Below are 15,748 nucleotides of genomic sequence, written 5' to 3' on the forward strand. Positions count from 1 at the left end.
GTAGCAGAGGACTTTTATTTTGAAAGTAGGTGGCAGTGTGCAACCTCAAAAGCAATGGTTGCAATCTGCCATGAATGGAAAGAAGAAGAAGAAACTATGCGCAGTTGATTAAACATGGAGGGGCCAGAAGGGAAGAGGGGGAGGACATTTTTTTTTCCTTTTTAGAAGTGTTGTTTGCTGACCAACACAGAAGGCCTTATCACCTGTTTCCCTTTATATACATAAAGACATTTCCACCGTAAATTGATGGGAGGGGGGGGGGGGGGGTGACACCAGAGAGCAAAGAGAGGGTGTGTGTGTGTGTGTGTGTGTATGAGAGAGAGAGAGAGAGTGTGCACGGTAGTCGCTGTGTGACACCATTACAGTCATGTTGAACGTGTGCGTACGCCTCTCAGCCTTCGGCAAACATCATTACATTGTAATATATTTCATTTCAACTGGAGATACGCTTGTTGTGTGTGTTTAAGGTTCGTTATAGGCGGCAAAATTAGCATCAGTGCGCATCGACTTTTGTTTTGCCTCCCGGACATTTGGACCAGAGTTGAGGGTTTGGCTGTATTTGAAGCAATTCCTCTTGACATGCAGAAGGGTAGAAAGAATGACGGCGCGTTTATGTTGTTTTGTGGTTCCCGTCGGAAATACAGCGAGGGGCCATTTTCTAGTTCTGTCTCCTGGTGTTAATTGTTCACCCATCTCTTGTTATTTTTGATGACTCATCTTGAAGATGCGGGGGTCATAGTAGCTAGCAGAGCAGGAGGTTGGCAAAAACTTGGCATGATTATGCTCTAATTTATTCATGTCTTCCTCATCCACTTCTTCCTGATCTGACAACAAGTGATGGAGGTGTTGGGGGGGATTGAATAATCCAATATTTCACTGTGACTTTAAAATCAATCCCTGTGTAATCTAATTTTAGTTTCTTTTACCTTCATTTCACCAGGGAGACCTGGCAAAGACAATACCAAACACAGATCATACTAAATAGTAAATAAGGCTAGAATTAGGCTAATACAGACACAGCTAATATAAAGCTACACCCGCGTCCTCCATTTGTGGCTCTCCAGGCTCTCCATCCCCTCAAAGTTCAGCGCTGTCGGTGACAGTTTGCCGCTTTCATCAGAAAGGTTGGGGCCCCATTACGGTCAAGTCGTGGATAGCAGCGGTTTTGTTTTTGCCAAAACAGGCCGGGAACAAAACAGACAGACGGGGAAGCAGGAGCAGAAGCCAAAGTAGAGCTGTGGTGCTGATGAGAGGGAGAGAGTACCTTCAGACTGAAGACCGGCAAGACGGCTGACCAATCCCGAGCAGGGGAGGCAGCACTGTGAGCGAATCATCTCCAGCCCGCCCCCCACACCCTGTCTCTCGGGCGCCTATAGAGCGTGAGGAGGAGGAGGAGGAGGAGGAGGAGGAGGGAGGGGAGCTGCTGCAGCTCCGAGCTTAAAGAGTCTGGGTGGGAGCAGAGCCGAGCAGACAAAGACATTGCAGCGTCCACCGTCCAGCTCTCTCCATCCTGCAGCGAGCGCCCACCAGGACCTAGTCCCTTAAAACAGGAGAGGCCCGGCCGCTCGTCTGCACCCTCCTCTTCCTCCTCTTCCTCCTCTTCCTCGTCGGCTGAGAGAGCGGTTACTGTGGAGCCATGCCTGAGTGCTGGGATGGGGTGAGTGGCAGGGAGGAGGCGTGTGATGGAAGGGTGTACACTGTACCTCAGTGTGTGTGTGTGTGTGTGTGTGTGTGTGTGTGTGTGTGAGCCCCTGTATTTGGATCTGGTGTCAACGACGTCAAAATACATTTCTTTGTCTGATGTTGTTTTAAGCTGCTTGTCTCTAAATGTTAAATTTGGTGCATTTCTTTGCTAAATAAAAAAAAATAAAAAATAATAATAATAATAATAATAATAATATTATCCTGAACCAATTTTGTTGGCAGGCAACCAAAGGTAGCTGTGTTACTATGTGGAACATGTTTGGTCTCTGTGTTCTGTATGCAGAAGGGAAAACTGCAGCGTCAGTGTCCAGTGATGGGGTCATTCTTTGACTCTGGCCCACTGACACACTTAAGCTCGCCAACATGCGTGCTGTGCAGCACGCCGATGCGCGCGTACCTCTGCAGATAAACAAATGAGCATGTGTGTGTTGTGTGTGTGTGTGTGTGTGTGTGTGTGTGCATGGGTGTCGGAGGAAGTGTGAACCCTTCTGCGGAAACCTTGAAGCATGTTTTTTTTTCGGGCCTCAGGTGACAGTTGAATAAAAGAAATCCGACTAATCGTGATGAGCATCCAAAAAACAAAACGCAGTGCAACCCCCCCCCCCCCCCCCCCCCCAACCCTGTGTTTTTTTCCTCCTGGACGCGTGAAGGTCATCGCGTGTTTGCCTCAAGTCCAAACAAAGCCCCCCTGCTGCAGTGACTGCCTCAAATTAGACTGCTGATTGCAGATAACACTGATGTTGACGCTGAAATAATAGTGAGATAATCTGGCTGGATTAACTCATAACTGGTGGCTGCATGACAATCTGCTGCTCGTAGGGGGGGGGGGGGGGGGGTGGTTATGCGGAATTTTGGCAGTTGGCTGCGTCTATAAGAGCTGTTTGTTTCTGTGCTGTGAGTCATTGGGAGTTATTGTAATCGCTCCGCAGTGAGCGCGTATTCTTTTGCAAAACAAACAGAGGTTCTGCAGATTGACGGCAGCAGGTTAACGGAGGGTTTTCCAGTCCAGCTGTTTCTCTGTGTCTGACAGGTTTATGGTGTGAAAACATGCCGGGGTGTGTGTGTGTGTGTGTGTGCGCATATCTCCTACCTCCATTTTGAGTTTGGCTGGCTCTGACCAGCAGATGCTGACAAAATGTGTGTCGTAACAGGAGAGGTTTGGACGCACAAGGAGCCAAATGTCTGGAGGCACCAAAAGAGCACTCGCAATGGACTCGACGTTATTTATTATACTTTTTGTCGTCAGTGTATGTCCAGTTTGGAATGCTTCCTCCCACATTACATCTTAGATTTTAGTATTCAATTCCAATTTTTTCACTTTTTCAAATATCCAACGTGTTCAGGGGCTTCATGTTGTAGGGGGTTTTGAACTCTTTGATCTAATATGGCATTTCCTGTCAGATTATTACTATTTTACATACATGATCTTCCGGGTCTGTGTGTGTCTGAAGTTGCTCTATGTACATTAGCCCCGTATTCTTCTTCACTTTTAAAACCCAAATCTATGGACGTTGTTGATTTCGATTTTTTCTTCCCAGCTCAGGGATCATGAATACCATCCCCTCCTGCCCACAAGGAGCTCGTGCCTTTTCTCATCCACTAAATGCACCGCGCCCACCAAAAGTTTATGACATTATACATATATATTATCAATTCAAACCTCCCTTCTCTTTTGTCTTTCAAGCCCAATTATTGCAAAGCGCGACGTGCTCAGTCAGTTCGTGTCCGCCGGGTGAGTGAGAGTGTGCTTGTGTGCTTCGCAGGAACACGACATTGAGACCCCCTATGGCATGCTGCATGTGGTGATCCGCGGGGCACCCAAGGGAAACAAGCCCGCCATCCTCACCTACCACGACGTGGGGCTGAACCGTGAGTATCCACGAAATGTGTGTGTGTGTGTGTGTGTGTGTGTGTGTGTGTGTGTGTGGCTTGACAGATGCTCCGGGCTTTTCGGCAAGGTGTCTCGGCACTCATCATCATTCCAATAGGTAATGGTGCACAAAAGTCTCTCTGTTGAAGTCTGAAAGCGACAAAAGTCACAGCAAGTTCTATATGCCAGAGTTTAATACAGGCTGAGTGGCCAGTAATCTGATAAAGGCGGGGGTGGGGGGGGGGGGTAGTATAAATGTGAGTGCAGGAGAGGAGGGGAAGATATGTGGAGAGGAGGAGAACAGTATGAGAGAGAAACAAATGCACGGGGGGAGGGGGGGGGGGGTGATGAAAAATAGAAAAGAAGAAGAAGAGATGTGGAGGCAAATGAAATGGAAGGCATCGACGAAATGTGGGTCAGAAAAACATGAGGAGGGGTGGAGGGGCTGGCGGCGCTGCCTGGATGGGCGGAGGTGGGGTGGGGATGGCGGGGCGTTTCGGAGGGCCGGTCGACTGCTGACTGCTGGCCTCTTGTTGTCTTTCCCCCTCTGCCTTCCGATTGGCCCTCTTCCTGTTTTTTGCGGTTACCGTTAAGCTGACGCTCCGTCTCATTTAGAAAACAGAATGAACACAAAGAACAAACAGAGGAAGACACCTAATGTTGCACATTAAGGAACACAGAACCACGAGGCTATCCGCTGTGCAATCTTGAAAAATGAAGAGAAAGAGATTAGATGCGTGAAAGAGGGAAGAAGAGAGCGGTTTAAGAGGTATAACAGGAGGAGAGGCTTAGACAGAGAGAGAAAGTAGGTCACGGAGTCAGAGGGAGTGCAGACTGATGATTCAGCGCCCGCCGATAACAGAAACGTCTCACCTCTGTCCTCACGTAGCATTTCGGGGTTTTTTTTTTGGTTTTTTTTGCGCAAATAAAAAGCTCACGAACCGGCCAAAGATCAACCCCAGACGAACCCCAGTCGTCAGAGCCTCTCTGATCGGTCCGTTTTGATTAATGCCGCTTCAGCCGGGGGCCCGGAGGAGGGAGCCCGGGCCGCGCAGGGTTCCGCCGAGCCGGACACACGGGGAGCTGAAAGTAGGCCAACTGCGGAGCCGGTGGTGGGAGGAGGGCAAACGGAGAGCTGACATCTATTATACATGTACTGCATATTTCAGAATGCAGAGGGGTGGGGTGGGGGGGTGGGGGGGTTATACTGGTTCAGGAAATAGGTAGAGAGAGAGGGAGAAATCCTAGGTGGGTCACTCTCAGACTGGATCTCTTTTGTTTCCCAGAGAGAGTCAGTCATGGTGCCGGCTCTCTGTTGAACATGGAGGTGGCTGAGGGTTGTATGACATACCAGATTTGCTGGAAGGAGTCTTGGCCACCTCCCTCTGGCACAGGGTCAGGAGCAGATGGCCACCTTCAAGGTCCCCTCTGAGTGTGGTGCATGTTTAACGCCGCCACATTCCTCTCTCATCCCTCCATCCTCCCCCTCCTCCTGCCCTTTGCTTTCTTCATACCCTCCATCCTCTCACCCTGCACCACCTTGGCTCATGCCCCCCCCCCCCCCCCCCCCCCCCCCCCCTCCTGTCCCCTCCCCTCGCTGTCCGACAGACAAGCTGTGCTTCAACACCTTCTTCAATAATGAGGACATGCAGGAGATCACCAAGCACTTTGTGGTCTGCCACGTCGACGCCCCGGGGCAGCAGATCGGAGCTTCGCAGTTGCCACAGGGGTACGAAACACACACACACACACACACACACACACACACATACACAAGAAAAGATACAATACAAATGCACACACACACACACACACGTTAATGCACTTGACCAGACATACACTTGTTGATAACCGCTAATGAATGGATCATTGTTTAATATGTGTTAGCAGTTAGCATTTGAATGCATCATGATTATAAGCAAAGATGGAAAGATTTTACTGATCACACACACACACCCACACACACACACACACACACAACGTGATGCAATGCTGACCAGAAGTCGTGTCCTTCCTCTCCACAGGTACCAGTACCCTACTATGGACCAGCTGGCCGGGATGCTGCCCACTGTGGTGCAGCACTTTGGGTTGGTGCTCATTTTCTTTCAAATTCCACACATTCCACATATTCCACATATTCCACATATTCCACCGCGGAGCCGAGAGCCTCCTGCAGGGACGTCACGTCCTCTTTTGATTGCACAAGCTGGCTGGTTACATCTGTCCCCCTTTGGGCTGCGTACCAAATCAGCATCGATATCTGTTCAGTTTTACTAGTTACACCTCTGCTTTTGGATGTTTGGTCTCTAAAAGTGCAAAATAAAACATGGTTCAAGATTCACCTTATTTTCTGAAGCATTTAAAGAGGACCTGTTATGCTTTTCCTTATTTTCTATTTTCATATATATAATGTTACAATGTTGGATATTCATACTAAACGTTCCCAAAGTTGCTAAGTAATGAGGTAAACGTATGTAAAAGTGATCCCTGTGAGCCAAAAGCTCAGGCTGCAGACTGCTCTGAACGCTCCGTTTCAGTTTTTTCAACCGCCGTGTCTATCTGATGTCACATAGGCACGGATGTCCTTATATGGTATCTCTGCTCCGGGCACAGACGAGATGTTTATGTTTATGTCAACGTTAGGTTTACAGTTTGCCTTTGGAAATTCTTCCAAAGACTTCAAAGAACTTGGCCGGCCAATCAGAAGAAAAGGGGCTTTTAGGGAGGGGGTGGGGCCTTAAAGGGACAGGAGCTCAAACGGCTTGTTTGCGACAGAGGGTGAGCTGAGGGGCTGCATGAAGGGCCAGTACAAGATAAGTAAGGACTTTTCTGAACATGCAAAGCTACTTTAGTGGAATCACAAAATGAAAATATAGAGCTGGAAATGAGCATGATAGGTCCCCTTTTAAGCACAGCTTGGCTTCATGGCCATGGTTAGCTGGTTAGTCTACTAGCCGCGCCTCTTTGACGAGCAGTTCCTGTGGATTGCGGAGGAGAAGCGTTTCACTTTCCAGCAGGATGTAATTTCAGCCCGGACACACTGTTCCAGCCACAGCTGAGATGTAGCACTGCACGTGCATGAATCTCAATCTGTGCTGCCGACACATATGAGCCACTTACAACGTTGTTCATCTTCAAAACACCGCCTCTAAATGGACCAATGATCTTTTTTCTTTCAGATTTAAGAGCATCGTTGGGATCGGTGTCGGAGCTGGAGCTTATATTCTGGCCAAGTTTGCTGTAAGTGTCATCCTGATTCTCCTGCCTAGCTCTGGATTAAACAGTTCAGTGCACAACCTCTGAATCCAAAACTGGCCTTACACATGCTTCTATGTCCTCTGCTCTCAGCTGATCTTCCCTGACATGGTGGAGGGTTTGGTTCTGCTCAACATCGACCCCAATGGCAAAGGCTGGATTGACTGGGCCGCCGCCAAGGTACCTTGTCTGTTACTGTGCACTAGTGTTTTGGGCGGGTACGCATACACGTCATACACAAATCCAGTTTCCACACAATAACAATCTCCCTGTCTCCCCCACCCCAGCTGTCAGGTCTGACCAGCAATCTGCCAGATACCGTGCTGCCACATCTTTTCAGCCAGGTGAGCTCAGGGCCGGGGAGTAAAATTGGACAGTAATTGTTCTGGTACTTCTTAGAAACAGGAAAAACAAAGCAACACAACGTGTGTGTGTGTGTGTGTGTGTGTGTGTGTGTGTGTGTGTGTGTTCGTCTGCAGGAGGAGCTGATGAACAACACAGAGCTGGTGCAGAGCTACCGGCAACAGATCAACAACACCGTCAACCAGTTCAACCTGCAGCTGTTCTGGAACATGTACAACAGGTGGAGAGACGCAGTTAACAACACTCTGTCACACACACACACACACACACACAGACACACACACACACACACACACAGAAGCACTTTATCTTGATATTCGCAATGTCTCATCTCATTCAGTCGGAGGGACCTGGAGATGAATCGCAGCGGGACGGTGCTCAACGCCAAGACCCTGAAGTGAGTCCAGTTGGTCCAATTGAGTTTAATCATTTTGGGGGAAATAAAATATATATAATATATTGGATAAACTATAATCAAGTCATTCAATGTCACTATAGATACTGTGTAATATTTGGGTTTTGCGGGATTGCACAAACGAGACAATTCATTGATTTAATCGAAACTAATAATTAGCAGAATCCTGCCAATACTGAAAACAATCGTCTCAAAGCATGACCACAGTCCTGACTCGAGTCGAGGCCAAGCTGTGTTCTGAATGTTCCTGCAGGTGTCCTGCGATGCTGGTTGTGGGAGACAACGCACCCGCTGAGGAGGGAGTGGTGAGTCCGTCGTCCGTTTCCTCCCCTATCGTCCCCCTTTAGCTCGCCCCTTTCACCATCCCGCCTTCCTCCTCCTAAGAAATTAGTCCTGAAGCTCTAAACCACGAACCCCTGTTCAGTGTTTTGTGCTTGCCATGGAGGTCCAGTAAGTGGCTGCCCGTTCTCATGCAGTAAGACCTGGTCCACTCTACAGCCCTGCTGCACCCCCATGGACTGTGTGTGTGTGCGTTCTCTCTCTGTCTGTCCATCTGGGTCTTTGTGTGCAGTACATGTCTTTGATACTATAGGTGTGTGTGTGTGTGTGTGTGTGTCCTCCAGGGGCCAGATGGCCTCGCCCTGTCCCTGGGTGCTTCTCAGTTTGAAGTGGCCCAGATATTTATGCTTCTGCACCAGTTAATCTGCCACGCGCGTTCTAATTTCAATCAAATGACTCCTCTGTCAGCGGGGGGGGGCGTTGTTATAAAACGTCCAGGAAAGATGGGAGAGATGGAAGGAAAGTGACAGAGGAATGGAGGGAGGAAGTGTGAGGGAGCGAGAGAGATGTGAGCGGAGGTTGCTCTTATTGGATGTGACAGATGGAGGTCGTGTTGATATTTTAGTTCCTCTGATACGCCAAATTGAGGCTGTTGCGTTTCACACGTCCCTTCATACGGAGGGAGCAGAGGAGCCGAGCAGTGCAATGTGTTGAGAGCTTTCGCTGCAGATTTGCGTGTGATTTCTAATTATTATCCGAATCTAATTATCACGCAACTCGTCGGGACGAGGACTTCGAAGACAACGTTTTGTGACAGCGGAATGTTTGACATGTTTGGGCGGTAAAATATGTCATTTGGTAATCTGTGTCCAGGATTAAAGATTACAGGAAGCATCAAACATTTTCCGGTGTTTGTGTGTGTGTGTGTGTGTGTGTGTGTGTGTGTGTGTGTGTGTGTGTGTGTGTGTGTGTGTGTGTGTGAGACACTGGCTGTGTGTCTGTGCAGTATCTGTCTACTGCGTGTGTGTGTGTGTGTGTGTGTGTGTGTGCGCACACTGCGGCTGCAGCCTGCTGGAGTGACTCATCTCTGCAGCACACTGCAGTATCTGGGTCACTCAAAACACACACCGACTCGTATTGTCCCCCATACATAAACCGTATCCATCCACGGCTCCTCTCCAAGTCCTGACCGTCTTTAACACGTCTCTTTGTTGCTGCAGCTTTTTTTTTTTGTTTTTGTTTTTGCCGTATTCACGTCAACCTGCTGTTTTTGCCCCCCAAGGTCGAGTGCAACTCCAAACTGGACCCCACCAACACCACCTTCCTCAAGGTAACTGTTTGTCCTCGTCTACGCCTGCAGCTACTGGTCTGATTTGTCGTGCAAGCGCAACTTTGATTTAGATCAACTTTTTACCCCAAGTTACACAAAACATGATGCCAAATGAATGCTCAGTTTTGAACACTGCAAACGTTTAACGCTGACATGTAAACTGCGCAGTTCTTTTGAAAGAAACAACTTACTTTACTTTGTTATATACCCTACATAGTACAGAGTAACACACTACTTTAAAGCTACAAACGAACCATATACAATGTTAGCATGTTAGCACACTAACTAATGGCTGATACATATAATGGAAACAAGTCTGAAGACATGTCTTTGACAGAGCCTCTGAGACTTTTAATATGGCGGTACAGTCCTCAGCAGTGTGTTGGACGGACTTCCTGTGACGGCCGGTACCTTCCTGTTTATTTAGTAAGACCAGACTGAATGACTTGAAGGACGGGCAGGCGCACCTTAACGGCTTTTCATTTTGCGCCAAACGCGGACAAAGACGATTGGCATTTCGAATGCAGGAGCAGCAAGACGATACAATCTAATGAGGCAAAGACTTTAGTTCGTTAGTGTGGTTGTTTCGTTTCTTGGTTTTATTTGCGTCATCAGACCAGATAACGTACAGGCACATGTGACAGGAGAGGGCAAGGAACCATAGGCTTACGCAGTGGACCTCGACATCAGTTCATTAATCAGTAATTAAGCAGTAAAAGTCCTACATTGGGGCGAAAGAAAAAGAATCTGAAGTAACACTTGCACCCAGCACTAGATGAGTGATTGCAGATGACAAGTCTGGTGCCGCTGGGACACCCAAACTTGATTATTTCACAGCTGACTTGTACAATATTTACATTTACACCAAATGTGATGCGGCGACAGAAAGAAAGAACAGATGTTGCCCGCGTGACCTTGCTCCTCTTGCTGTCGAGCTATTAGCAGTTTGGCTGATCGCCGCTCTCTCTTCTCATTGGTAGATGGCTGACTCCGGCGGACTTCCTCAGCTCACACAGGTAACGCACACACACACACACACACACACACACACACACACGCACACAAACGGCCTTGCACAATTATCAGCCATATTTGTCAGTTCCAAATCAAGCGGAATGAAAACTCTGACATGCCGTCTTTTTTCCAGCCTGGCAAGCTGACCGAAGCCTTCAAGTATTTCCTGCAGGGAATGGGCTACAGTGAGTATGCGTTAATGAAGCCTGCAGTTGGTGTGTGATTTTATATGTGAGTGTGTGTGTGTGTGTGTGTGTGTGTGTGTGTCTTTGCCCTAGCGGTAATTTCTCATGAAAGGCTATTTCGGCCTAAGTATTACTGTAGTAATGTCTCAGTGTGTTGTGGTGCCATGTATTTCATGCAGAGGGACATGAGTTGTGTTAACCTTGCCCTCTGTCTCCCCCCCGCCCCGTTCTCTCAGTCGCTTATGTGAAGGATCGGAGGTTGAGTGGAGGGCCAGGTACTTCCTCCTCCCCGTTCACCTCTGACCTCTTATTGCTGCCCTGTTTGATGACGTTGGCATTTTGAAGATCATTTTCAATTTCATTTGGTTATGAATCTAATCTTTTGGGCTGTTATGAAATGTTTTACTTTTGCTGTCATTTCTAGCGTTTTTTTTTTTTGTTTGTTTGTTTTTTTAATCCTAAGGACATTTAACCCCCCATCTTTGTTTTTTTTTATCAAAAAAAACAATTTTTCCTCACATGGAAAAATATACTGCCCTCACTTCCCCTCCCCCCATTCCTTTGCCATTGCATCTCCAATACTGCTCTTTGCATGGCCTTCAGCTAGCTATGAGCAAAGCCGTTTGTTTGTAACAAATGACCGTGCCTTTAAATACTACCAACATTCATGGAGTAATAGTTTAGGCTTTAAGGGAGAAAGGCCAACGGGACACTCAGTGTAGTCCCTGTAATCAAAACGAGAACTTTATTTCATTAAAACTGCACAGACTGCTGACTTGAACACAAGTTGTAAACCAAAAGTCTCCTCGGGGTCATGCAGATGCTGCTGAGCCGAAACCACATAGCGTACGATGTAAAACATTAAAAGGTGTGCCTGCGACATCACACAAAGAGACTCCGCAGCCTCACTGAAAGCACAGCTTGACGTCTGTACGAGAACCGAACGAGACTCAGTTGGACTGATACAGGACTTTCAAAGGCTGGAGCGAAAGCTAGCTATTAAAGTGGTCATTGTTTTGTGGCCTTGACTACCGCTACTAATCTATACATATATAAAGAATCCTGCACCAAGATTCCAGGTATTCATTTATTTCTGGAGTTGCATTACTGTCAGAGTGGAAACACTAAAACTCATCATAAAAGCAGACGATTAATTATTGGACGGGTCGTTTTTTGACCTTGGAAACAGCGGTGGACATAACAATCTCTACTCCAGGCCCACTTGCTCTAATACACTGAATTAATAGATGACTCCCATAGGAGAACTGGGCTTTATATAACGCAGACGGAGCCCATGGTTCCCTCTGTTCATGGTGCTGACAATATGTCTCTATGTAGACACATTAACAGCTTTAATGAACAACCCAAACCAGTCATGGTTGTTGTGTGAGCTGCCTTTTGTCACCGGCTACAAAAAGGGATCTTCTTCAGTTCTCCACATTAGCATGTGCTCCCCACATTTCCCCGAAAGCAACTCATCACATTTTAAAAAAAAAATTAAAAAGATTAAAAATAAAAATGTAATGGTGAATTCTCGCACCCCTCCCCTTTCCTCCCCTTCCTCCCAGTGCCCTCCGCCAGTATGACCCGCCTGGCCCGCTCCAGGACGGCCTCCCTGACCAGTGCCAGCTCCATAGACGGGTCCCGCTCTCGGGCCTGCACCCATTCCGACAGCACAGAGGGAGTCGGCACGGTCACCCACACCATGGAGGTGTCCTGCTGAGGAGTCGGCAAGCCGTAGGAAGAGGGAGGGAGGGGGGCAGAGGGATGGAAAGAGAGAGAGAGAAAGAGAGAGAGAGAGACAGGAGATGGGGAGGATGGGGGTGATAGGGTGATATGAGGAAAATGTTTTTTAAAAAGTGATGGCAGGAGGGTAGAGCGAGACGGCAACAGGAAGGAAAGTTCATGAACAAGGTGGAGACAACTCTCTCTGTCTCCATCTACCTCCTCCGAATCCCTTTGTCTGCCATCTTCTTCCCTTCTCCACTGTAAGATACCATATGTATTGCTACTAAAACCCCCAACCACGCCCGTCACCCAGCACTTAAAGATTTAGGCAACTGTTTTTGTTCTCTACAGTGAGTGACTTTCTTGTGTTTGCTAAGTGTCTCCTCATTCTTTGCCTGCACCCTTTTTAAACCACCCCCCGCCCCCCAGAAAAAAAGAAGGTAACTCTGTCCGTCAAAAATCCACACTGCGACTGCAATGTGACAATGAGCTGCTGTTATGCTGTTTATAATGTGATGCTAAAATCTGCCAGAGACGGAGGGATACAGCCAGGAAAACAGAACCTTTAGGGAGTACCATAATGAAAAAGTGTTGTGCATGTGTAGTTTGCAAGCAGTTTATTCTTTTGTTGTTGTATGGACAAAATGTGAGCATCTCTCTCTGTTGTTTGTCAAGGATGGTTATTTCTCTCCAAGTGTCCAGAATTTGACAGACAGCAGAACACAGCCTATCGTAGCCGAGTGCACCTGTAGTGCTTAGAGAGGATTCGTAAGCTGTATTTTTAGTCAGCATAGAGCATAGCTAGAGTACACCACACTGATTTAAAGCTGCACTTGGTAAGATTTCATGTCAAACTTGTAAACTATCCTTAAAATGCAAAAGAGTGGTATCATCAGCATATAGGTGTATCAGGTGTATAGGCACTGTGAGAATACTGCTCGGGACAGGTGTAGCACTGACGCAGAACTGGGCCGGGTTGTTTATTGACAGACCTATATTGAATTAAATGCTTTTCCAGTAAAGTATTAAAAATCCAGCTTCACGAAAATATATCTTTGTAATAATAGTAATCACAGATCTTCACGTGTGTCGTGTCTGAGACACAATCTGAGGCTGAACGTCCCGACAGGAAATGAAACCCAGGCCGCCAGTCATACAGTAAGCGCACTGAAACCTAGCCACTACACCACCAGGGAGCTTAGCTGACACAAATGTGCAGCTTCATCCATATATATATATTTTTATTGCTTTTACCAGGATAATCTGTACGTGATATGGCCGAAGTATATAACCAGACTTGTGTTTGAATAACCTTGATTTTGAGCAAAATGACAATCTGTGATTTGTGAGCCACCGGAGTCTATCCATTGCTTAGTATCAAATGAGTGTAAAATGATTGATATAAATATATATAGTGAAGTAGCCAATGTAGCAGCGAGGTTACTATGAAGCAATTGATCAGCATGCAGACAACTCAGAGGTTTAATCACTCACCTATAATCACTTTCCCTGAAATTGTCAGTATCCAAGTATTTAACTGCTTAAAAGACACTATGGAAAACACATGTATGTAGCATGTAAACTGAGGAATAGGGTTATGCCTAATAGAGGAATATTATGTCACATTACTGAGTTCATTATAAGTTGCCATGATACGAATTGAATGCATTGTCCTTATTACTGCCGTTTGGAGCCACATTAGTGAAATGTTGCTGAGCGCAGCTTTAAGCCGTGTGTCATCTCACATTTCGGAGACAATCCACAACATGAATATAGGCTAGAATAAGTATTTATAAACATGTATATGCATGTGAATGTGAAAGTAATTGTTCTAGCGTTCTAGTATCTGAGTAGTATCTAGTATTAGGGCATTCTTCATTAGCACCTCACATTTGGCTAGTTCAGTAGAGCCATGGATGCAACCGCCATCATCAGTCTGTAACCCCAGTGCGTGGACGTGGTTCTGGCGGTAGTCGGCTCTTTGTGGTCTCTTAACATGACAATCACACTCTGACCCAAACCAAACCAGACCAGGGGGGGGAGGGGCCCGAGGCAGGACCAAGTCGACCCGATAAGCTAACTATCCGGGTTCACCACCAAAGAACTCTGCAGCAGCCTTCCCTTACAGCGCCCAGCCCCTCTCCGCAGATATACCAAAGCTATCCTCGCACACACACACACACACACACACACACACACACTCATTTTCACACACCTTCTCAAATGAAAGCTGCGTGGGGCTGTGCTCTGTAAAGGAACTAAGCCAAAGAAAAGACATAAATATACAAAATTCACACACAGGAAGAAGTTCATAGCCATGTGGTCAGTGTGTGTTTTGATGTGCTGTGTAACCATGATCTCACCAGTATAGTACATGTATATAAGTATAGTTTTAGACTAGTGAAGCTGTGTGCTGTTATCTGCTATAATACTGGACCACCTTGTCAATAGTGATCAGAGATGGGGTCCCCTGGCTTTTGGCTTTGTAATGTACAGTATTCATGTACCATAATCACCTTCTCCTGTTTCCAGTTTTACAAAAACAACCCTTTGGTCCCCTGTCAGAAGGGGCGTAGCTTCCAATCGCTGAGGTGTGCGCTTTCCTGAGGTGACCTGTAAGGGGCGGGGCTTTTTTGGAGCCATTTGGGCGCCAAGCTCAGAATGTAGGGCAACCCCCAGCCACCTTAAAAAAAAAAAAAACCCTTTCCCCCTAAAAAAAAAAAGGTGCCCCGGCTCTCACAGGCAAACCCAGTCGCACCCTAAAGGGCTATCAGCTGAAGTCACTTTTTAAAACGTTGGTAGTATTAGTCGTGTCTCTGAGCACCGGGGGGCCCTAGAGAGCAGCGGACTGGTGGAGAATCAGCTCCTGCAAAGAGGACGAGACCAAAACATAGAGAGAGATTCTGACCTGAAAAATAGTGAGTGGATGAATGTTAAAGGAAAAAGAATGTGACTTTTGTTTAGTTTTTTTTGTTTGTTGTTGAAATATCCAATAAATGCATTAGTTTGAAAATAACTCTGATGTGTGGGATGGAGAGATTATGAGAAGGCATTAGACAGTCAGATCAAACACCTCAGTCACTCCTCGCAGAACCTCATGGACGAATTTTCATGAACACTGAAGTTTGCATGTAGCGGCGTTCCTGGACGATCATGTTTCAGTGTTCTCTCTCTTCTCTAAGCTATTTTCTGCCATACTACACTTTGGTTTCCTCCTCCACGACTTCTACCCAAACTGCCTGGGGGGGGGGGGGGGGGGGGGCTCCTGAATGTATTTTGTCCCTCTTTTGAAGTGCTGTAGAGTATTGTCAACCTACGCCTCTCAGAACCCCTTCATAAATGGTTTGCACTTCCATCCCTCGTCCCCACATCTAACCCTGTACATGAAAACCCAGCTCCTTCCTGCTCCTCGTCAAGGTCTATAAATAGTGAAGCTCAGTAGCGACTGGTGAAAGTCCACAGTAAGCTGGCGCTGGATCAGTTTGTATAGACCTTGGTCCTCCTTGCACTTGTAGATACTTTTTATTTATAGAGCAGGTTACCACTCTAACACTACCGTATTGTGAAGAAAACTTCAACATATTTCTGTTCCTCTTTCATGGAGT

At 46.9% G+C, this 15,748-nt stretch overlaps 1 protein-coding gene across 3 annotated transcripts in view; it reads left to right on the plus strand.

The window, feature by feature from the left end:
* ndrg4 (NDRG family member 4) overlaps positions 1–12,138 on the plus strand; it is a 36,534-nt gene extending 24,396 nt beyond the window's left edge. The window contains exons 1-15 of one of the 3 annotated variants that reach the window (XM_070907894.1): positions 1,637–1,657; positions 3,468–3,573; positions 5,183–5,303; positions 5,599–5,661; positions 6,754–6,814; positions 6,923–7,009; positions 7,117–7,173; positions 7,309–7,412; positions 7,533–7,589; positions 7,861–7,912; positions 9,169–9,216; positions 10,197–10,232; positions 10,364–10,415; positions 10,652–10,690; positions 11,984–12,138. In XM_070907894.1, the coding sequence (XP_070763995.1) occupies positions 1,637–1,657; positions 3,468–3,573; positions 5,183–5,303; positions 5,599–5,661; positions 6,754–6,814; positions 6,923–7,009; positions 7,117–7,173; positions 7,309–7,412; positions 7,533–7,589; positions 7,861–7,912; positions 9,169–9,216; positions 10,197–10,232; positions 10,364–10,415; positions 10,652–10,690; positions 11,984–12,138 (1,059 nt within the window). Of the gene's footprint in view, positions 1–1,636; positions 1,658–3,467; positions 3,574–5,182; positions 5,304–5,598; positions 5,662–6,753; positions 6,815–6,922; positions 7,010–7,116; positions 7,174–7,308; positions 7,413–7,532; positions 7,590–7,860; positions 7,913–9,168; positions 9,217–10,196; positions 10,233–10,363; positions 10,416–10,651; positions 10,691–11,983 lie in introns of those variants that run through there. The other 2 variants (XM_070907892.1, XM_070907895.1) reach the window with 2 other exon arrangements.
* The last annotated feature ends 3,610 nt before the right edge of the window (positions 12,139–15,748 follow it).

The sequence above is a fragment of the Enoplosus armatus genome, chromosome 6 (assembly GCF_043641665.1).
Source record: "Enoplosus armatus isolate fEnoArm2 chromosome 6, fEnoArm2.hap1, whole genome shotgun sequence".
Classification (NCBI taxonomy): domain Eukaryota; kingdom Metazoa; phylum Chordata; class Actinopteri; order Centrarchiformes; family Enoplosidae; genus Enoplosus; species Enoplosus armatus.